This window comes from Colletes gigas, unplaced genomic scaffold, assembly GCF_013123115.1.
Source record: "Colletes gigas isolate AHSC1104 unplaced genomic scaffold, ASM1312311v1 Colletes_gigas_Sc00004, whole genome shotgun sequence".
Classification (NCBI taxonomy): domain Eukaryota; kingdom Metazoa; phylum Arthropoda; class Insecta; order Hymenoptera; family Colletidae; genus Colletes; species Colletes gigas.
Genome location: NW_025106633.1, coordinates 5,549,837 through 5,574,446, shown reverse-complemented (window position 1 = coordinate 5,574,446; position 24,610 = coordinate 5,549,837). Strand labels below are relative to the sequence as shown.

Here is a 24,610-nt window from a genome sequence, read left to right as displayed (position 1 = left end):
GCAGGGCTGTTCGTCGAGGAAGATGAGTCATTCGTTCCGGTCGTGAATGAACCGGCGTTCGTAAAGAGTCTACCAGATTAGCTATTAGAAGGAAGGAATCGCGAAGAAAAAGGACTCCGCAGCAGGTTAACGGATCGAGCAATGTGAGAGTGATCGAGATATCGAGGTCGAAGTCGAGGTCGAGGTCGAGAGATCGCTGGAAACTGTCGCGGTGAAGAAAAGGTCGATCGGAAAACGCGGATGAATTGAATAGGTCCGGGTGGGGGGGAGTCGTGAGAGAGATATCATCGTGCAAGGGCGATTTCCAGGCTGCTGGAGAGGAGAAGAGATACGAAGAGATAGGAACGATCAGGAGGAATAAGTAGAAGAGGCCGAGATGAGCAGACGTACCGCGCCACCGGCTGGGCTGAACTCGTGCGAGAGGATAAGACCGGAACGACCCAGGAACCCCATCCAGAGGCTCGTATGGGGTCCCGGATCTCAATTTCTAGTTGGCCAAATCGGCTTGCCCGAGGACGAGGGCTCGAACCCACGAATGGCCCTCAGAAGGTACGTCGACGCGAATTAATCCTCGACCCGCGAACCCCGGGTCCACTTTGACCCACAGAAACTCCACTTTAAACCGCTCACCGCTTTCCAAGCACTACAATTTCATCGTGACTAGTTAGAATATTACTTAATATTCATTTTGTCGACAAAGTGCTAATGTATAATGTATGTATATTATAACATTTAGATATTGTTATGATTAGACTGCGGATCTTTATGCAAATTCACATTTTTATTAATAGAATTATAGAACGGACTCAATCCCTAAATATAATAATTCGTATCTTACTGCAAGTATTTCTTATATTTTTGCATATTAAATGCATTCTGTAGTTTTTTGAGGATTCAAATTTCCCAAGAATGCATAAACATCCGCGGTCTGGTTATAACTCTTGTAATCAGCGTGGGTTCGAAGGAGGATTTCGAAGCGTTTCCGTCGATTCGTTGTTTCATCAGTCTCCGCCATGTGAATATTGCACGCGTCCCGAAACGACGGTCATTGTGGCGGGAGAGCAGTTTATTTGAAGTCGGAAAATTCCGCGGTATTGTTCCGCAGTCAAGACGGTCGTGAGGTATAATTCGAACTCGCGCAGTAATTTCAACGTATGCACCTTTGTGCGTCGCTCGACTCGCGAAACAATACGATCTCGCGAACCGTTACCCCGTAATTATGTAGCTACGAACTACCTGCGTGCGTTTTGTCTCGGAGAAGCCGTCGTCCTTTTTGTTCGTCGATCCAATCGAGTTCGAGGCGTCACCGAATTCGTGGATCGTCGGGAAGGGGGTTCAATAGCTCCAATTTCCAAACGCTTGTAAAGCAGAAACAGTCGAGAGCCGAGGCACGGAACACGGTATCTGTTAGTGACGTTTGAAATCTAGGTGGGAGATCTTGGCATCTGTTCCGCGATGCGAACGTTTCAAGATAATTCCATACTCGAGGCCCGAATATTCGCGAGCAATAATTTCGAATGAAATCGTTCGCGTCGGTGGTTGTCAACAAAAGGTGAAAGATAATCGGTTATCGGTAACGGGGGCCCTTGGCACGCGCGTAATCGATGCGTCAGGCTGTTCGGAGCGTTAGATACGGACGAAAGCCAGCGTCCGCTGGACCGTGGCGAATCGAGGGAACGAAATTGTTCGCGGAATTTGTCGGCTCGTGCGTGTGACTCGCGAGAGCACCGCGATAATTTGCTCCGCGGTCGGGACGGGTTATTGCACCTGTCGGAACCCGCTACGATTATGGTTATATTGATCGGTTAGACCACGGAACAGGTTCATTAGGTCCCGCGGGTCCGACCAGATGCAACGCTAACTGATTCTGCGAGCATCCGTTACGATAAAACATGCGTCAACGAAATATAAATTGTGTACTATTCGATAATTCCACGTTTGCAACGCTTATAAAACACAGAAAAGAGTCAGTTTAGGGGTGCACAACTATGACACATTTTAAGACACGTGAACAAACTTCTCTGTCCAACGAGTACATCTATCTTTGTTTGACAACGTTTGTTGATGACATAGAACAGTGTTCCACCAATGTATGAGGTAAATTTGTTTGCTATTCCTTCGTCACTGTCACCCTCGTATAAAGTAGAAACACCCAGCTTTTAGGGGCGCAGAAGTACACAATTATATCTCGACATCGAAACGAAACGTATTGGCGGTGAATTGCAAATAAAACGCTAAGAATATTTTGTCGACAGATTGCTGAGACTGTACGAGGGAAGGCAGTATCGAGAGGCAGCCGGTTTCCTGATGAAGCTGCCACACTATACCCTGAAGGCCACTCTGCCGGACATTCCCGTGGACCTGTTGATCGAGACGCTTCCGCACAGTCTGTCGCTGCTGGAGGCACTCTACACGAGGCTCCTCGAGCTGAACGTCAACGACACGAAGATCCTGCGCGTGGAACAGGTACTCTGGAGGGTGGTGCATCTGATCTCGATCAGCCAGGATCACTTCCGTTTGCGAATCTGGTGCAAGCTGCTGGCGTCGTTGAGCAGATTGGCCCCGAACGCTAGGAACACGCTAATAGGTAGGAAAAAGGCTCTGGAGAGGGCCGTGGAGGGACTGGGCAAACACGGACTGGTCCCCTCTGTTCAGACCAGCAATTTGGAGAGCGGAGGCGCCTCGAATTTGCTTCCTTTGCCGGTAGCGCTCAAGGACCACCTGGAGAACAGGATCGACGCGTACAAGCTCGCCGTGCACAAGATCGAGAGCTTTGGGAAGCACGCCAGGACACACAAAGGTAGCGTTCATTAGGAACACGGACGTTCCGTATCTGTGTGCTTGTCGTTTCCCTATGAGTACACTAATCCCTAATTGTCGAGGGTCTGTTCCGGAAATTGCTGACTATTATCTGTAAAGTAGACTACAAGGGCTCTCTGGATCTTAGCCTTCCAGATCAAAGTAAAGATTATTTCCCCGTACTCTGTTGTTTAGTTACATATTAGCTGCATCCATGTTTTATAAAAGAAATCGATTTCCTGTTTGCTGTCGTATTCTTGACACGAATGAGTTCGAGGGCGAGAGATCTGCATGGAAACGAGAATCCTGGCGCGGACGACGTTCGACGGAGGAGGCGATAGAGATATGGACGAACGCGCGGGAGAAAGTCTGAAAGTTTATGCGCCGCACTCGATTCGATTACTGTCATTTGGGATCTGAAATGACACACCGTGCGTTCGGTTGCATTACTTACGGACCGAGTTCCACTTATCGCGACCGCGGGAATCCGCTCTCGCGGGCAAAGACGTTGATCCGATTCCGAGGATCGTAGAAATCGATCCATCCGCGATCGAACCCCGACAGACGATTGATATCTCAGTTCGAGGTTCGTCAAACAAATTTTATTCGAATCGAGGATAATCGAAACCCATTCGTTGCCAATTATTTCAATTATACGCGTTCGTTTGGATATTTGTTTCGCCTAGGGTATTTGCCAAAATACGTTCGTTTATCCGTATTTGAATTGTTTATTTATACGTAATTTAATCATATCGTAAAATGTAGTAATTTAATACGAACGATCAGCGATGCGTGGCAACGTTTTAATAAAATACTCGCTGCACGCGATCTCTAAAAACGATAACGATTTTCTACTTTACGTATAAAATTACTGGCTTCTCTGTTCTCGGCAGTTTTATATTCCGTGGTTAAAAACCTTGAATTGGATTTTATCATGTTACGTCAGAATTTTAAATAATTGTTAAATTTTTAATTGTAATCGAGCCGAAGTTATAAAGCCATTTTACAACGCGATTCTCTTTGAGCATCGTCTGATAATGTATCGTGAAAACCTAAAATTTTCTAGTACAGCTAGCAAACTATAAAAGATTCAACAAACAAGATTTCGATTTTAAAATAAAACGTTGTTTACACGTTATTTTTCACATCACAATTGTACACGAAATAAAATTGTATTTATTCGGAATTTTGGTCGTGCTCCGTCGCGCGTGAACGCAGAAATTTTTTATTAATATTTACGCGTCGATTTTACTTTCGATATCGATAACTCTGCGGAAAGTAACAAATAACGGTGAAATGTATAAAACGTTATAGGATCGAAAATTCTACCAAATCGTCACCAAATGGAAAACAGCTCCACTATAATTACCAGAACAAAATAGTAGTTTTATCGCACGTTTGTATCTACTTTCGCTTCTCGGAGAAACTCCGTACCGATACTTGATCCTGTACAACGTCTTTTAGAGACGTAATCACCGTGTTGTAAGGGGGATAGACTGTACACGAATCATTAGATTGGTCGTTGTAAGGACAAGAGCGTGTCACGGTCAACGTTCTCGCAAGCACGGTGCCATAGAACCGTGAAGTATTGGACTTTAACACAGCTGCAACGGACGCGTTACATTTCCGGATGCAAATAAGCCGGCACGATGCGGTGGAAGCTAATGCGTTTACATACGCGACCATCGTTCGTCGTGCTCGTCAAAATGGCGAAACCCTCTCGACCACGTTTTCGACCTTTGCACGGCGATAAATTGCGTCGTTTCAAAACATACAAGAGCACAAATAGGAGGGCCGCGATTTCGAAATAAGAGGATCACTCCCGCCTGGACAAGAAAAAATTTAAAAAAAAAATCGGCGAGAGCTAAGCTGCTGAAATTTTTCGACAAAATTAAAAAATTTCAAATCGTTCTAAAAAAATTATTTTTAGTTTCAGGGGTCAATTGCAAGCATTTTTGGTGAATAGACATACCCTCGAATTCCTACCCACTTACGAGAAAAAAATTCGAGTAGGTGTGAAATTTTTCGGCGAAATTGAAAAGTTTCAAATCACTCTGAAAAAATTATTGTCTGTTGCGGGGGCCAATTACGATCATTTTTGGTGAATACAAATACCCCCGAAATCCTACCGACTTTCGAGAGAAAAATTCATTACCGAAAATCTAATGTGAGGTTCTTTGAAATTTCCTGCGTATCTTTAAAACATCATAACTTCTGAACAGATTGGACGATTTTAAAGTTTCAAAATGCAAACAACGCGTATTTGAATGGAGAATATGTAGACATTCGAAGAATGTTTGAAAAGTTGGTCCTTAGGCCCGTAAAATAAGGAAAACTCCATAAAAGTGGTCCAGTTTTCAAACGACCATAACTCCCACAATAGTGAATATATTTCAATGAAATTTTGGGGGGAAGTAAAGTTCATGGCTACGTACAGAAAAGTATTAGACAACTTTTCTGTACAATGTTGAACAAAATTACTAAAAATGAAAAACGAATTCTTAAGAAAAATCGACGGGGGTTGCTGCTGAAATTTTTCGGCGAAATTGAAAAGTTTCAAATCATTCTAAAAAAATTATTTTTAGTTCCAGGGGTCAATTACAAGTATTTTTGGTGAATAGGCATACCTCCAAAATCCTACCCACTTTCGAGAAAAAAATTCTTTACCGAAAACATAATGTATGGTCAACATTCTTATACATAAAAAATCATAACTCCTGAACGGATTGGACAATTTTAAAGTTTAAAAATGCAAACAACGCGTATTTTAGTGGAGAATATTTCTGTGATTCATATTCGTTTCATAGTCTTTCGTGCAAGTCGAACAGCTGGAAAAGTCTGCGATTAAATCGAAAAGAAAACTGCCCTTTTCTGGAGTCTAAATATTAATTACCATTTTATATCGTAAATATGAAAAATCTAAATTTCGAACAGTTTTCCAACGAATCCGCGTATAAACTCGAAGCACCGTGGAATCTTTTTTTCGTCGAACGCGCGAGCAAACACGATTCCCGCGGCACAATGCGTCCGATTCGGGTTAATTGCCGAGTAATCATCGGCGCGAAATTTAACGCGATTCAGGATTTCGTAGCGCGTATCGCAAGATAATTGAATGCCGCGTGCGCGCTTGTAGGATATATATGAAAGCAAATAAGCAAAATCGTAGATTTCTCCGTGCGAAAGTAACATGGCGTCTCGTTTTCAGCGGACCAAGGCGTGCAGGCGGCCTCGCACCAGAGGCAACTTTCGCTCAAGTATAGCGAGATTCAGCAACGGCTGATCGATAATCAGAGTCTGTTGAACACGCTGGAGAAAGCCGGCGACCCGACCGCCTTAGAAAGTCTGTTATCCGAGCTGAAGCGAAGGGTCGAGCAGGACAAGGAAGCTCTTAGACAATGGACGGCCTTGAGGAAGTCCACGTTCGCCGGAAACACGAAGAATCCACCGTTGGCCGCCAGGCTGCTGCAGTTCTCCAGGGGCTGCGACCTGGCTTTGCAGCTGATGCACCACGACGATCCACAGGTAGGTTCGTCGGACGATCTGGCCGCCATTTTCCGGGTAGTCGAACGGAAATGGCCCCGATTTTATCGTCCTTCGAATGGAACGTCTCTCAGGCGTCAACTTACAACAAAACAATGACTGCAACGAGTCTTACAAATGGCGGAGGAGTAATGTATGTCGATTAAAATTGCCCGTTGCAATGTTTGTGAACCTAGTGCCGAAGGGTAGGTTTTGATAATTATCGCAGGACAAGTTGGTTTTTGTTATCGAAAGGGTGAAAATGTCGATGTTGGTGCGCTAGGGGTTAAGGTAGAAAGGCGAAAAACGTTGGCCGGAAGATAAAATGGTTAGCAAGAGAGCAGGATACGGCGCCGTAACCGCTAGCAGTCCCACGAGATCGTGGCTCAGCAGAGAGGCGGCTGATGAACAAAGCTGGATTCGCGAAAGCAAAGTCTCTAACCACGTGAAATCCCTAAAGGACCCTTTCGTGATCTTAAATTACACGAAGCGTACTTGTAGCGACCCCGTGTGCTCCTTGCAACTCGAAAACGCGGACTAGGCTTATCGATCGCGAAGCTTTCGCCTCGTACGACGTTGAATCGCTGCCACAGCGAGTCTGAGCCGGATAATAACGTTAAATTATCAAAATAGATATTTTCTATCCGTATTTGGACCTCATACGTGCTGTCGCGTAGCTCTGTCTACGCCTCGAATCTCGTAAACGACGAACCTCTCTCGGGGGATGATTTTACAAACCGGAAACGATAGTGGACATTTTCTGTTTTGTCCTTTAAAATTTTTTATAATCAAAAGTTCGTGACCATTTCCAGTTGGAATATTATTCGAAAAAATTCAGCGGCGCGTAACCTCTGACTCTTTTGTCCATGGCCCGTTCATTTCGAAAATAAAATTACAGGCAAATTGAAACGTCTATGGAACGTGTAATAGTTGTTGCGATTGTAAAATTTATACCCAGACGGTACGATAACGTTTTACACGAAACATCGCTCTCGGCTCGCGTTCAAAAATATCGGATAACGTTTCGAACGAATATGGAAACAAATTCGGGGCACCGATTGGACGATAGAAATTCGAAATGCGCGACTTGCCGCGAATTTACTAGGCCGAAACGATTGCAGACGAGCGGATATGAATTTAGAGGAGCGTCGCGGAGCTCGCGTTGTCTATCGATTATGGTTGAACACGAGAGGACCGAATGTATACAAATTGTCGCGTTAAACTCGTACGTTCGTGACGCGTCGGAGGTATCTAATCAAATTTTAATACACAATTTGCGAACGCATTCGGCGCGTAGCTATGATCGAAATGGCCGCGTGGCCGCGACGGTTCGACCAGTGTTCGAGATTAATAAATATTTAGCCGGGGACCGCTGCTCGGTTTCCTGTGTTCTACAAAATTCCGAACGCGGGCTCGGAAGCTCTGCGGTCGTCCACGGTGTCCCGGGAATCACGTCGATACCCCTCCCGAATTGTTTCGTTCTTTGTTTTGCCTCGCTAATGAAAAAAACCGGGTCCAATCGTTCCACCGGATATTCGGTGCAACGCGAATTAGAGTAAACGCTCCACTAATAGACGCGTGGAGAGCGCAATTGCTTAATTTTAACAGTTAGAACAATCGTAAATATTAGTTACTAGCTATTTATGTTGAATTTGATGTGGATATATTTTCTAATTGAAAAAAAACACGCATTTTTAAGTGTCACTGTTAATATGGCGAGTTTAGTAGCGAAAGCAATATGGCCGCCATAATTCCTGTCCCGACTCTTTCAACGCAATAAAAGTCATTTGTTTAGGTTAATTCATTGATATGAAGTAATACAACTCTTCAATTTTGAAATTTGCTAGCAATTTATATATACTCTAACTGAAAGAAAATCCGCGTTCAAATGTAATCGTCGACACGACGGATTTAGTAGCGAAAGCAATATGGCCGCCATAATTCCTGTCTCGACTCTTTCAACGCAATAAAAGTTATTTGTTTAGGTTAATTCGTTAATATGAAGTAATACAACTCTTCAATTTTGAAATTTGCTAGCAATTTATATATACTCTAACTGAAAGAAAATCCGCGTTCAAATGTAATCGTCGACACGACGGATTTAGCAGCGAAAGCAATATGGCCGCCATAGTTTCTGTTCCGATTTCTTCAACGCAATTCATTTGTCTAGTTTAATTCACCAACACGACATTTTCAACATGTTTCCAGCGAAATGCCAACTGTTTAGTTTTGAAACTGCGACTTTAATTTCGAAGCTTGAAGTTTAACTAAAGTTTGAGGAGGGGTCCATAGATCGTGTCCCAGAAGTATCTCCGATTTCCAACGGTCTCGAAAGAGTTCCGAGCGGTTCGATTCCTTTCGGAATTTCCAGGAAATGTCCAAAGGACGGGAGCGCCGCGAGAATCCTCGAAGTTCGTGTCAGTAAGTCGATTTCTGGTCGAACGGGCGGAAGATTCGATTTGCCCTGGCCGCGAGTGCCGCGCAAACAGTTTCCTGGTCCCGGGAAACTCTTTAACACGGTAAAGGAAGAATCGAAGTCGCTGGTAATTGTTGATTAAAAAGGCAACCTGACGGGGGTCGAGAATTTTTCTAACTGGACCGAAAGGAAGAGAGTAAATTGGAGCAAGTTGCGCGAGCAATTTCTCGACAAATGCGTTATTATATATCGAGTATTTTCGTCGAGCAATCTGCCAATATCAATGATACGCGTGCCAGGGAGAAAATGAGGCGTTAAGGTAGAGTTCTGACCCAACGGTGGGCGGAGAAGAATCTCGAAACGTCGAAAGCAGACAACGAGAGAAGTATGTCTCCGGGGGCGCGTTCCTCGGTTCGAATCCCCCTCGAAAAATCGCGAACGCCCGGTGAAAATGCAAGAGATCGCATATTTTCGCGCAGGTATTCCAATTGGAGGAGAATCTGGCGAACGACTACGAGGAGGAATCCAGCAGCAGCGCCGGATATCACACGGACGAGAGTTGCAGCCCGACCCCGGAGCCGATCCTCGGTAACAGCCGCGAGCTCCGGCCACCGGAACAGAATTTTTCGAGTCTAACTTCCGGGGACGTGACCGCGGAACGACTGGCCGAGAGGTACGCCGCTCTCTACGGCCACGCTCATTTGCATACCCTGGACGCCCTGGACGCTCTGGAGGCCCTCAAGGACGCGCCCGACCTGAAAGCCAAGATCCTCTATTCAGTGGTCGTGGTAAGTGGCACTTTATGCAAAGTAGGAACAATCACACCTCCGCCACCCTTAATGCGAGCGTATCCCCCTTTCGTCAAAGAGAACGAGTGCTGGTTAAGTACGACTCGTTACCAAGAGTGTCTCTAATTAGTCAAAAATAGACCCTGGAAGACGGTTCATCTGGGAAAAGAAACACGATTCCGATTTCTGCGGGGGAATTTACTTTTACCAAAACTGTTTCACCTGTAATTTGCTCATTCTTAAACCTGAAATTTATGGAACCGATCAATTCGAAGGGTTTCTGATTCCAATGCAAGTTACACAACTCGTGTGTATTATTTCTTGGCAATTTAAATTGCCCCCATAAGTAATAATTTCTAGTCAAAAGGAGGAGGGTTGATCGTGGAAGAGAAACACAATTCCGATTTCTGCGGGGGAATTTACTTTGACCAAATCTCTTTCACCTGTAATTTGCTAATTCTTAAACCTGGGATTTATGGAACCGATCAATTCAAAGTATTTCAGATTCCAGTACAAATTACAATACTCATGAGTATTATTTGTCTGCAATTTAACTTGTATTACAGTGACAACTCTGCCCTCATAGTAGTAATTTCTTGTCAAAGGGAGGAGTCTCGAAACAAAGTTCACTGCTCGTAATTGTAACGTTGCCTCCATTTTCCAAATCTACGCGACACAGTGCGTCTGCAAGTGCTCGAAAATTGTATGCAACGGGGAGAAGTTTATTAGTCAAATCCCGTAAGTTTACGTGTTTTTATTACGATCCTCTGATCGATTTCACAGTCTCGTTTAGCACCACTGTTTCGCGAGGAGAAATTTGTAACGCGAACTTTTCTGTTTCTTAATATTTATTTTCGTTCGAAAAGGATCAATTACTGGCGTCGACGACTGTGCCCCGCGCCACGATCAAAGAATCGTTTGTTAAATTTTGTTTCGACGTCGGGGAAAACTGCGGGTCGGTACGAACGTCAAAGAGCCAACGATCAAACTGATTTTTCTCGAATTGATTCTACGTACCCGGCTGCCAATCATCGCGCTACGATCTCCCGTTGGTTGCACTTTTCCTTTTTCCGTTTTTGTTGTCAACCTCGCCTCGACGCGACGCGATCGTTATCGTGGCTCGTTGGCGTGGCTTTTGTTTTTGTTCGAACGCGATGGAAATTCGCTGGGAAAACTGTCCTACGTTCGGTGGAGCCTTTACACATTAGACCGTTGCCACACCAGCCTCTTTCCACGATTCTAAAAAATTCTATTCAACACCTTTTTAACCGAATAAGTGATTCAAGAATGAAATAAAATGTGTTTCTAAAATTGCGTTTCACTTGCAGCAACCTCGTGCAAAGAGTAGCAGATTTCGAATCGAAGGATGATGAAAACAAAGTCTTGAGGCCCTTAGTTCCCACGATCAGGGCAGGTGTACGCGAAGCTTAGAGCTTGAACGTTGGAAGATCGGCCTAGTTTCGCAGGAAAATCCTGCTTAGCCTCCGAAAGACAACGCGTCCCTCTTCGGAGTTGTCTTATTCTCCGACGGACCTCCTCGTGACGCGTCACGGTCGGATTAGCAGGTTCGCGGTTTGGTTATTCGACTGGAAAATAATGGGGCCGAAAGTGGGAAATCCGTCTAGCGTCGCAATTACGAAGTTGAGCTCCCGGGGGACACCTTTCCCCCGTTTCGACGCGGTCTCCGGAATTATATGTACCCGCTTGTCGTCGGAGCGGAAACGGTTTTCGTCAAAGCTGCCCGGAAACCGCAGCCTCGTGGATATTGGCTCGCGAGGTTCTCGTTGCTCGCCAAACGAAATCTCGTTCCTCCGTGGAACACAAAGTCTCATCGAAAGTTACCAACGACTTCACGCGTGAATCGTTTACTTTATCTCACCGGTGATCGCGTACCATCGAATTCAGAGTATCGTAAATGAGCACTTGTGAGAGAGAAAGGTTGAGCGTAGCCCTCTGACGGCGAGCACCGAAACTATCGCCACAGTATTCCCTTTAGGGTGACAAAAATCTTATGCAAATGTTTGCAGGTGTCTGGACGATCAAAATTCTCGGCATTACGTGTCAATGCAGCGCAAAACTTTGATACGATCCTCTTCAGGGAGCTCGTAGCATTCAAAGTGTGGAAAGTTATGTTCATAAAACGCATTGCACACAGATTGGTCTATTACTTACTCCGGACTCTATTCTCGTTAATTCTGACAGCGCTATTAGTTCAATGGTAGTAAATAACTTTATGAATCTTGGAATTTCGATGGACTAGAATTTTCAACCTCTCGTTATTATTAAGCTTAGGGTTCCTTGTTACGTTCGTTCTCGTATTTCTTATCTCTTCGTCGAAAGCTTCTTCTACTCTATGAATCTCAATGTTTGATTACGCCTGGCGTTATTTATTATCCTCGTCTGACTGAAAAACTCCTAACTAAAGAAAAATGTCTGCCAGAGGTACGCTAAATACGATCGTGTTACGCATCTGTTTGAACCGTTCCGTTGTTTAAATACGAAACGAAGATACGAGTTTCATCCTCCCCCTTCGCGATACGTTCGTATTTACGCGAACTTCTCCATAGAAACCATAATTACCGGCCACGATGAATTCTTTTTCATCGCGCGCGACAATGATCTATCCGTTCCTATTTATCGTACATGCGAATACCACGGTTCTTTCACCTACTGGCTTTACATATTACTATAACACATCCCCTACCACGCGATTCCTTTTAACAACTTCGAGCGCTCGTTGAATTTTACCTACGATTTTTCTCTCTGTCTCTGAATTCTATATTATTCTTTCAAAAATACAGAGACAGTAATTTTTAATCTCCACGATGTTCTATTCGGTTCTGATAATTTAACAAAACACTGGAAGCAGAATATTCTTATTTTTTAGTTTTCGGAAAGTACAGGACAAAGCTTTCGGAAACGAGCCTTTGTCGTCGATGAAAACAAACTTGGAAAATCCGTCGTGCACCGGGCCGTGGCAGAGTTAATAACTTGGTCAACAGGATCGATGGATTCATCGTCTCTGAATTTTTATTCATGGGTACAATTCAATCGATACTTGAAAGTTATAGCGTTAGCCAGCCACGGGCCAAGTTATATTTGACTTCTCGAACAAATTTTACGATCAACTATTAACGGGATTTAAATTGAGCAACTTTCAACAAACTCGAACTCGCTACTGCACTCCTATCGTTATAACAACACAATTAATATTGATAATAAGAGATAATTTAGACTCCAACTAGTTCTTCGGAATTAAAATGGAAAGGCGCGAGAGCAAAAAATGGCCACATTTGGGGATTATTCTATTAACGAAGAAGAGGCAGGGAGCAGTGGAGAGAGGAGTGGAAAAAAGGGAGAACTCGATGCCTAATGAGAAAGGCAGACACTAGAAAACGTGGAACGCGGGTAAACACTTGTCGGGCACTTGCGCTTTTGTAGAATTCCGAGTGCAAAAGAGCTGGGTAACGAGAGCGCTCTTTCAAGGGGACGACTCTTGTTTCGCGGCGCGTTTCGAGTCGTCGGGCTTAGCTCGCGTCCGTGAAACGCGGACTTTAATTTCGCGCAACTTTTCTCTCGACGCGCGACCGAGACCCACATCGATTTTTCACCCGTTCGACCCTTTGGTTCCCACTGTAGTCCACCCACGTACTTGCTACTATCGAACAAAATCGCCATCTTGATTTCTCGAATATACAGAATGTTCAAAACAAACCATTCAATATTTCTATGGTATATGGTACATATGATACACTGTACTGGGTAAAAAAGCTTTGGTAAACATTTCAACAACTCAAAAATATATTTGAAACATTCAGAAAAAAACATAATTCTGTACCTCCAAACTGATCTACGAATCAAGTTATAATCTCTGGAGTTCGATTCAAAGCCCTGTGACTTTATTAAAATATAAAGTTTTCGGATAGAGTGAAGGAGAATTCATTTCGCTGGAAATCCTTCGGGCCCAATCTCACCGGGATTCGAAGCCCGCGAGGAGGCGTGGAAAGAAGAGAATCAATTGTTTTTTATCTGCGAAGTAGAGAAACCCCCCAAGACGCGTTTCGGCGACAAGAGAATCTCGAACGGTGTCGTTACCGGGCCAAGATAGTCGAACGAGGCGAGAGAACGGTGGAGGAAAAGTCGAGGAAATTTTAGACTATCTAATACCGTCGCGTATTTTCCCGGGCTCACGGTGAACGATTTAGCCGGCACGAGACCCCGGCTCGCAACAAGATTATGCTGGCACAAAAAAAAAAGAAGCAATTTCGTCGCCTTTCCTCCGTCCCTTGTCGCGCGGGCAGAAATGGACCAGCGCGCAATTAAGGAACGAAGGCACGGACGAAATTCGACGACGAACAAAAGGCACTAATTCGCCAAACTGGATATTACGTAGCCGGCTAACTCTGCGACCGACACTCCACGCTCGCCATCGACGAGAAACCACGAAGCTTCGTCCTGCCAAATATCATTTAGGCCTCGATATTCGGTAGACCTAACATGGAAACAGCCTTTTAAATATCTACACTATGAAATTATATATATTAAAAATAGCGGTCTTTTAATTACAATCAAATTAGTACACTTAGTATATGATTTGTTACCTAGTAAAAGGATTGTTTGATATTCTGTATTAATTTGGTATCGATTCAACGAGCTCCTTAGTTTCGTTTATCTATTCCATTCGAACAGTAACTTTGATCAATGTATAACACGTTACTGTATATACAGAGTTAAATCGAACTCCGAATCTCTAAATATATATATTAAAAATAGCGGTCTTTTAATTACAATCAAATTAGTACACTTAGTATATGATTTGTCACATAGTAAAAGGATTGTTTGATATTCTGTATTAATTTGGTATCGATTCAACGAGCTCCTTAGTTTCGTTTATCTATTCCATTCGAACAGTAACTTTGATCAATGTATAACACGTTACTGTATATACAGCCTTAAATCGAACTACGAATCTCTAAATATATACAGGGTGTAAACGATAACTTTGGCAAAAATCATAGGGTAAGTAGAGGTCCCATAGGCAAGTATTTTGAGCATGGGAACCCGTGTCCGGAAATACACCAGTAAAGAATTACGGCGATCTTTAATTTTGGTCTTTCGCGCCTGATGGGTAGGCAAACTTTTTTTAGTTTATTGTTTCTTGACCATGATTTCATTAAATGTTTACGTTGTTCATCGTAAAACTTTCAATGTTTGTCATCTTTGTCACCTACACGACTGACCCACCTCAAAAGAAACAGTTTCCAGTACGATGGGTTGTCTATCCATCAGGAGCTAAAGACCGAAGTTAAAGATCGCCGTAATTTTTTACTGGTGCATTTCCGGACACGGGTTCCCATGCTTGAAATACTTGCCTATGGGGCCTCTACTTACCCTATGATTTTTGCCAAAGTTATCGTTTACACCCTGTATATTAAAAATAGCGGTCTTTTAATTACAATCAAATTAGTACACTTAGTACATGGTTTGTTACATAGTAGAAGGATTGTTTGACATTCTGTATTAATTTTATATCGATTCAACGAGCTCCTTAGTTTCGTTTATCTATTCCATTCGAACAGTAACTTTGATCAATGTATAACACGTTACTGTACATACAGAGTTAAATCGAACTCCGAATCTCTAAATATATATATTAAAAATAGCGGTCTTTTAATTACAATCAAATTAGTACACTTAGTATATGGTTTGTTACATAGTAGAAGGATTGTTTGACATTCTGTATTAATTTGATATCGATTCAACGAGCTCCTTAGTTTCGTTTATCTATTCCATTCGAACAGTAACTTTAATCAATGTATAACACGTTACTGTATATACAGCGTGAAATCGAACTCCGAATCTCTAAATTTAACAGAGAGTCAGGCTTGCCATCGGGTCGCGATATTTATTGGCAAACTTCTTTGACGCGATCCGGAGCTCCGTTCTTGCGTTGAATTCAATCGTAGGATACTCCGAGTGGATTTCTAGCGGACTAAATATAGAGTCACTGGTAATGCTTTTAGAGCAGTGAAATTAACTTTTGCGGTTAATATTTGATCAAAAGTGTGGGATGTACCGATCACTGGGTCGAATCAACCCTTCTGGAAACTATAAATGTGATAACTAGACTGCGGATCTTTATGCAAATTCACATTTTTATTAATAGAATTAATGAAACGGAAGCTTCGCAGAGGGTTGTCTCAACCCCTAAATATATTAATTCGTATCTTACTTTAAATATTTCTTATATTTTTGCATATTAAATGCATTCTGTAGTTTTTTGAGGATTAAAATTTCCCATAAATGCATAAACATCCGCAGTCTAGTTATAACTTTTAAATCAAGATGCATCGATCGCGTCGACCATCCTTGGTTCTGTCGTTTCGCGATGTGTAATTTTATTTCGGCGATAAAGTCGGGGGCTCGTTAATGTTTTCGCGATCCATACTGTAAATAGAATTTAATCGAGATGCGTCTTTCTGTTGTCGTTTAATTATACCGCGGGCCGACCTCGTGAAATAATTACGAGCACGCACGTGTACACAATGGAGAGCTAAAATTCGCTTCTATCTAACTGTTATCGCTATACACCGTTACCAGTCGAACAGTTCCCGCACGTATGGGCCGTGTTTCACGCTCTACTCCCTCTGTTATCGTTCTTTCCTCTCGGGTCAGAAGCTCTTCTTTCATTTTGTCATTTTGTTCAGCATTGCTGTCACGGTAATGCACGGTGCACGGCTGTGCGTCGCTTATTCTCCCAGCGGCCGCGAAAGCGTGTCCAGATTGATCCAAGAGAAACTTAAGCAACGAAAAATATCACAAAGATTCGATGAACGAATCTATAGAACGACACGATACGATTAATGGAGGAAAATAATCCCGTGTTTGTGTTTCTATATCGATGTAAGAGGCTTTAGAGGATTATAGTAATGATTCTTAAAATGAACGTCGCTCCAGGATTGGTCTATTCATCTTTATATTCATATTCGACACCAACAGATATTTGTACAAGCAGGATCCACTCATTTGGAAGGATATAGTAATGTTCAACTTACGAATCACGGTGTTCAATTTAAGAATCATCATTGTATAACTCCATAACTCGAAAAGCAAGTTGCAGAGGGCCATTCGATCCGATTTTTAAATTTGCTTCGCAGAGTTTCGGAGCTAGGGAAACTAGTCGGTCGAAAGTGGTGTCCTGGTAGGATTAGGGTTGAAACGTAGGAAGGGTGTCCGGGGGAACGGCACGCGTGTAAGGTAGACGAAGGAAAGAGAGACAGAGAGTCGCTTTGGTCGTAGTTATTTATTTTAGTTCATCGATTTCTCGTGTAGAACGGTGTGTGGAAATGTAGCTGTATGTATGCAAAGTAATAGCCCCAGGCTGACGGACTAGCGCCTCTGCCACTTGCCGGGTACACTCGATCGCAAAAGTGCACCCTCGACACCCCTCTCGCGACAGCTTTGACGTTAATGGTCGATCGATCGGTCGGGAGACAGGTGGTAGTGGTGGCGGTGGCGGCAAAAATAATCTTTGGCTGTACGTGCGTATTAGCGACGGGATCAAGCATACCGCAGTTAGTATCGAAAAATTATGATACACCCTACATCGTCTCAAAGTTCCTCCTAGAACTCCAAACGATATTTCGAACTGTAGAATTTTGTAAAATTCTCTCTTTTTTTCTTGGGTGAAGCCATTACATCGTCAGTGTACATTTTCAAATTTTTTTACTCTCTAAAAAGTCTGAAGTATCGATTATTAAGTGATTTAGGAAGACTTTGCTACATGTTAGTTTGTTCCATAAGTTCCTCCTGAGTTTTCTAATAGAATACAAAACGATATTTCTGTGGGAGGAATTGAGGTCAATTATGTCTAATCCAATGTTGTTATTTTGGATAATAATGAAATGTATATTTAATATATAATATAAATTTTCTGCGGTACACAACTCTCACGAGACAATGGAACCGACGCGTGGATCCCCTCGCGTGCCAGTGTTGCCAACATTAAGCCTACTTCACACTACATTCACTCACCAGACATACAATAACCCTGCAAGTTCGAACCATAGAATTTTATAAAATTCCCTCCCCTTTTTTTTCTGGACAAAGCCAGTGCATTTTCAAATTGTTTACTCTTTAAAAAGTCTGAAGTATCGATTATTAAGTGATTTGGGAAGACTTTGCAACACGCTAGGACGTCCCAAAGTTCTTCCTGGAACTCGAAACGATATTTCGAACCATAGAATTTCATAAAATTCCCTCCTCTTGTTTCCTGGCGAAGCCATTATTGTCATCAATGTACATTTTCAAGTTGTTTGCTCTCTAAAAAGTCTTAAGTATCAATTATTAAGTGATTTAGGAAGACTTTGCTACACGCTAGGTCGTCCCATAAGTTCTTCCTGGAACTCGAAACGATATTTCGAACCATAGAATTTTGTAAAATTCTCTCCTTTTTCCTGGGTGAAGCCATTACATCGTCAGTGTACATTTTCAAATTGTTTACTCTTTAAAAAGCCTGAAGTGTAAATTATTAAGTGATTTAGGAAGACTTTGCTACACGCTAGTTTGTCCCATAAGTTCCTCCTGAGTTTTCTAATAGAATTCAAAACGATATTTCTGTGGGAGGAATTGAGGTCAATTATGTGTAATCCAATATTGTTATTTTGGATAATAATGAAATATCTATTTAATATATAGGTATACATAAATACTTATACAATAGGTATACATATACATAAACGATATTTCGAACCATAGAATTTTATAAAATTTCCTCCCCTTTTTTCCTGGTGAAGTCAGTGTACATTTTCAAGTTATATATTCTCTAAAATGTCTGAAGTATCAATTTTTAAGTAATTTAGGAAGACTTTGCTACACGCTAGTTTGTCCCATAAGTTCCTCCTGAGTTTTCTAATAGAATTCAAAACGATATTTCTGTGGGAGGAATTGAGGTCAATTATGTGTAATCCAATATTGTTATTTTGGATAATAATGAAATATCTATTTAATATATAGGTATACATAAATACTTATACAATAGGTATACATATACATAAACGATATTTCGAACCATAGAATTTTATAAAATTTCCTCCCCTTTTTTCCTGGTGAAGTCAGTGTACATTTTCAAGTTATATATTCTCTAAAATGTCTGAAGTATCAATTTTTAAGTAATTTAGGAAGACTTTGCTACACGCTAGTTTGTCCCATAAGTTCCTCCTGAGTTTTCTAATAGAATTCAAAACGATATTTCTGTGGGAGGAATTGAGGTCAATTATGTCTAATCCAATATTGTTATTTTGGTTAATAATGAAATATCTATTTAATATATAGGTATACATAAATACATATACATAAACGATATTTCGAACCATAGAATTTCATAAAATTTCCTCCCCTTTTTTCCTGGACAAAGCCATTATTGTCGCCTCTGTACATCTTCAAATTGCCCTCTAAAGGGTCGAAAGGTTCAATTACGAAGCGATTTAGGAAGACTTTGACTTTCAAGGGTAAATGTTTGAACTACGACGAGAGGCAACAGGGCAGATTTGATTTCTTTTCTACCAAGTCGCGAGCCTCCACCTCGTCTAACATTATATCCCTTTGCGCGGGTGCTTGGAGAAAATTGCAACCCGGGACTGGCGAATAGAATTACGGCACGGATTTCGCCGTTTGTCCTCGATGAAAAATAAATGAGGACGATTCGATATCGTGGCTTCGCCCTCGGGGCACCCTCCGCCCCTCCATTCTCGAGCTTATAACGCTTATCCGGTCCGATGGCCGCCCGAAAAGCGTCCACGGGGTGAACCACCGGGATCTTTTTCGCCATTTAAACGTTGTTCCGTGGAAACACACCTCCGAGGTACAATGGCGGGACAGAGTCTCGCGCTGCTATTAACCTAACCGTGAAAAGAACCAAAGGAATAATAGCGCGGGGAAAGAAGAATAATATAAAAAAAATAATATATAACTCTGGTGCGCGGTGTTTGCGCATTTACGACCCATTATTTCAGAATAATTTCCATTCTTTGTGTTCGTAAGAGTATGTATCCACGGTGTATAATTACGGCGAACGTCATACTAAATACAGGCGAGGGCGAGCATTTTATACGCGAAATCCTGGACGAAAACATTACTCGCGTCGTAAATTGAAAACTCCTTTTAGGAGGAAAAAATTGTTTGAAACTTTCGGGGTTGATTACGCCCCGATGTGAATACCCGCGGCGTTTAGTATTTTGGTGCATTTTATTTCGATCCTCTTTGTGCATCGCGGAACAAAAAGCCGCGCGTGTGAAATATCGAAGATTCGATGCCGAGTTTTTAATTATTTAACGAATCATTTACCACGTGAAAAGTTGTTTTGTAAATACTGTTGCACGGTGCTTGGTGCCGTATAGTATTCTCCGGGAAACTTACCCGAATGAAATTTCAGTCTCAATGAGATTAACAGCTGCTCGCGAATTCTGGTTGAATATTTTTAAAGATGATATCCCTTGACGAGAAACGTCCGCGAAGCTTTGCGGGTTTAGCGGGGCAGCTATAAATAAAGGGTGTATATTATTTGCGGGGAGTATCCAGCGAGTCTCTTAAGAATAAACAGAAAATTGTCAGGAATAAACGTGAAATTAAAAGTCCAGCGTCGAGGCATCTCTGACCGCGATCAGAACGTGGCGCTGGAAAACCCGGATGATCGGATCGGTAAATTTTTTGGGGGGAAAAAAAAGGGAAATCTACACCGGGATACATTTTATCCGGGGCATAACGGTTCGAAGTACAAAATCCGGAGGAAACGATGCCGTAAAAAGCACGCGTCAAAGGGAAATCCATTTTCCGTCGTGAATAAATCATAGGATTATCAAAGAGGATCCCGCCTAAGTGCTCAGTCTCTACGGGGTGACTTTCGCATCCGGCGACGGGAAAAAAAGAAGCAAATCTCGCCTCTCGGAACATTGAGACTATCCTGTCTCTTCCCAACTCGTAAATCCGGTCGCGAGATCGTTCCTCGGGACGCCTGGGCTCGAGAAATTTTGTCTGGATAGAATTTCATACTCGATTCGGGACAAAGCGACCGACAGTTACGCGTTTTCCACCCCCCTACCCTCCAAAAAAAAGAAAACCCTTGTTACGATTCCACTCGCGTCGTCGGAGATACGAACTTGAACTATAACTCACCCCCCTTTGTAATCGTACCGTGCACCCGTCTAAATTAATCTCCCTAATCAGATGCAGAAAACTTGCACGCCCATATTTTACAAACATCGACTCCGCGCGCTGATTTCCTCCGTTTTTTTCCCCCCCACCAGCCTTGAATCTGAATAGCATAATGCTAATCCGATGCAACGATTCTCGACGAAGAACAAAATTACTATAAAAGATCTATTTCCGTGGCGGTATTTATAAAATCTTTTCACGATGTAGCTCCGTTACATCGTACTACGGTATCGATCTTACATCTTGTCGTCTAACAATAAGCGGGCCTTCGCGTGCACGGTGTAAATTTAGAATATTTTATGTTCGAAAGGGAGATTTGTAGCAAAACGACCGCTACAAATTTCACATTTTAAAACACTGCAAACATTGCACCCTAAATGTGTATCTGTAATCTTTAAATCGTATAACGACTGGGGGATATCGATGGTTGCACGCGATGCATTTACCTTACGAAAACCAAGTTCTTCCCTCTTTTCTCTCCACATTTTGCTTTAATTACTTTCCCACCCCTATCGTACAAAATTTCCATCTTTCGTGAAACTCCTTAACCCCTTAATGTTCATGCCCGAGTCTGACTGCTTTGGAAAACAATATTTGTTTGATCCAACGGTTTAAGGGATAAAAATATTTGGTTTCCCTCAAATTATACGTTAGATACAACATTGTAATTAACAAAAACCGTACTTTTAGAAACGAATCCAATAAAGAAAACTGATCATTGTTGGTTAACTCGAAAAATATGAGCGTTAAGGGGTTAATGTTCATGTCCGAGTCTGACTGCTTTGGAAAACAATATTTGTTTGATCCAACGGTTTAAGGGATGAAAATATTTGGTTTCCCTCAAATTATACGTTAGATACAACATTGTAATTAACAAAAACCGTACTTTTAGAAACGAATCCAATAAAGAAAACTGATCATTGTTGGTTAACTCGAAAAATATGAGCGTTAAGGGGTTAATGTTCATGTCCGAGTCTGACTGCTTTGGAAAACAATATTTGTTTGATCCAACGGTTTAAGGGATGAAAATATTTGGTTTCCCTCAAATTATACGTTAGATACAACATTGTAATTAACAAAAACCGTACTTTTAGAAACGAATCCGATAAAGAAAACTGATCATTGTTGGTTAACTCGAAAAATATGAGCGTTAAGGGGTTAATGTTCATGTCCGAGTCTGACTGCTTTGGAAAACAATATTTGTTTGATCCAACGGTTTAAGGGATGAAAATATTTGGTTTCCCTCAAATTATACGTTGGATACAACATTGTAATTAACAAAAACCGTACTTTTAGAAACGAATCCAATAAAGAAAACTGATCATTGTTGGTTAACTCGAAAAATATGAGCGTTAAGGGGTTAATGTTCATGTCCGAGTCTGACTGCTTTGGAAAACAATATTTGTTTGATCCAACGGTTTAAGGGATGAAAATATTTGGTTTCCCTCAAATTATACGTTAGATACAACATTGTAATTAACAAAAACCGTACTTTTAGAAACGAATCCAATAAAGAAAACTGATCATTGTTGGTTAACTCGAAAAATATGAGCGTTAAGGGGTTAATGTTCATGTCCGAGTCTGACTGCTTTGGAAAACAATATTTGTTTGATCCAACGGTTTAAGGGATGAAAATATTTGGTTTCCCTCAAATTATACGTTAGATACAACATTGTAATTAACAAAAACCGTATTTTTAGAAACAAATCCGATAAAGAAAACTGATCATTGTTGGTTAACTCGAAAAATATGAGCGTTAAGGGGTTAATGTTCATGTCCGAGTCTGACTGCTTTGGAAAACAATATTTGTTTGATCCAACGGTTTAAGGGATGAAAATATTTGGTTTCCCTCAAATTATACGTTGGATACAACATTGTAATTAACAAAAACCGTACTTTTAGAAACGAATCCAATAAAGAAAACTGATCATTGTTGGTTAACTCGAAAAATATGAGCGTTAAGGGGTTAATGTTCATGTCCGAGTCTGACTGCTTTGGAAAACAATATTTGTTTGATCCAACGGTTTAAGGGATGAAAATATTTGGTTTCCCTCAAATTATACGTTAGATACAACATTGTAATTAACAAAAACCGTATTTTTAGAAACAAATCCGATAAAGAAAACTGATCATTGTTGGTTAACCCGAAAAATATGAGCGTTAAGGGGTTAATGCGTTCTAAATTCTCAGGCTTCGTATCTTCTTGATATCGTGAGTAAGATTTAAACGCTAACTCCAGCTTAAAAAACTCCTTAAATGTAGCATATATACTGATTTTCGATTTCGAGAATCGTCCCCCAATTCTTTTGGGTGTGTGTTTTTCCCAGTGATCTTAATTCTATAACTAACATCGAGTATTATTCGAACCCCGTAGGCGATCAGGAATAACGTCCAAGAAGGCTTTAAAGCCCATAACCTCCCTTGATCCCGAAGATCACGAACATGTCCTACCCCCTGGAGACACCCCCGCTATCAGGGGGAGTTTTGGACCTGGGAATAACTAGCCCTCTCATCGTTACTCGGGCCATAAAGGAACGAGTACGACAGACCCGGCAGACTAGTTGGGGCATAAGGAAGTTTTCTCCTGGGTCATTCTTACTGCCAGGAGTCTAATACAACCACCCAGGAGACGTGACCCTTCGTTTTACAACTGACAGAAACTCGGATCGTGAGATTTAATGATTCCCAAACACGGTGTTCCCAACAAGTTTCCCTATTCAGGACCTTTATTTGCTAACGATATCTCGTTCGAGTAACCGTAAACAGTGATTTTTCTCCCCTCGATTTTGATTCAATCATTCAAATTCATTTTTAACACGTTTACTGCCACATCAAAACCGTACAATTTTCTACGAGTCCAAAACTTGGATTTTAGACAATCGTAAACTGCATAATTTAAAACTTGTCTTCGGTACTTATTTTCGTCCTATACAAGTTTATTTAACATTTTCAATTTCAATTTCAGAATAAATTGTTTTAATTCCATAGAGGGAAAGTCTTGTCAAAGTGGCAGTCAAAGTGTTAAATCGAATCTGAACCCAAAGACAGTCCCTTAGCAAAGATACCCTTAACAATTGACAATCGGTCGAGCACTTGTGAGAAAGGTATCAAGCGTAGCCCTCTGGTGGCGAGCGCGGGAACTGTCGTCACAAATGCACAGAGAACCTAAACAAACTCAATAGCGAACGCTCCACGAAATAAAAAATTTGCATTGAAACAGATTTGTCCGGTGTAATAAATAAAAATATTTTCTCCTGACTCCTTGAACAATTGGTGAGCCTGAACGTTTGGTTTGCAGCTTTCCTGGCGCCTGGCGGGCATGATTCAGACGTCCAGGTACCTGGAGGCGTTGAAGGTTCTGAACGGTGCTGGCACCGCGACGCACACGGCGACGCCGGGGCTGGAGGAATGCGTGAAGCGTCAGTTGGCGACTTCCGGTGCCCGGACCGGTTCCCGCGAGGTCGCGGAACAGGTGGTCAGCCAGCTGGAGAGGACGCTGTACGACTTTCCGTGTCTGCGGGGATCCGCGGAGGTAAAGAGTTACGCCATTGCGTGCTCCAGTTTGGCCTGGGCCTGTTTGTCGCGCGCCACGCCGCTGGTCCTCGACGTGGCCCAGGCCCTGGAGTTCAGACGGGACTTGCACATCAGACATCACGGGTCCCCGAACCCCAACGGGACCAGGATCAAGACTGTTCTGTGGCCGGGCCTGAGGGAAGGTTGCCAGGGGCCTTGTCTCCATCGGGCGGTCGTCCTCACGTCGTAATTAACACAGTGGAACCTCGTCTATGGGTCAGAGATCCCGTTACAAGCAAAATAAAAAATAGTTATTGGATAACAATTACTTCAGAATTCAGTTTGGATGATAGAGGATCACCTA

At 42.2% G+C, this 24,610-nt stretch overlaps 1 protein-coding gene across 1 annotated transcript; it reads left to right on the top strand.

The window, feature by feature from the left end:
* Positions 1-376: 376 nt before the first annotated feature.
* On the top strand, positions 377-24,496 carry LOC122405374. Its single transcript, XM_043410057.1, has 5 exons — positions 377-549; positions 2,256-2,800; positions 6,005-6,321; positions 9,214-9,522; positions 24,032-24,496. Exons 1-5 carry the CDS (start codon positions 377-379, stop codon positions 24,494-24,496), a joined length of 1,809 nt encoding a protein of 602 aa, XP_043265992.1.
* The last annotated feature ends 114 nt before the right edge of the window (positions 24,497-24,610 follow it).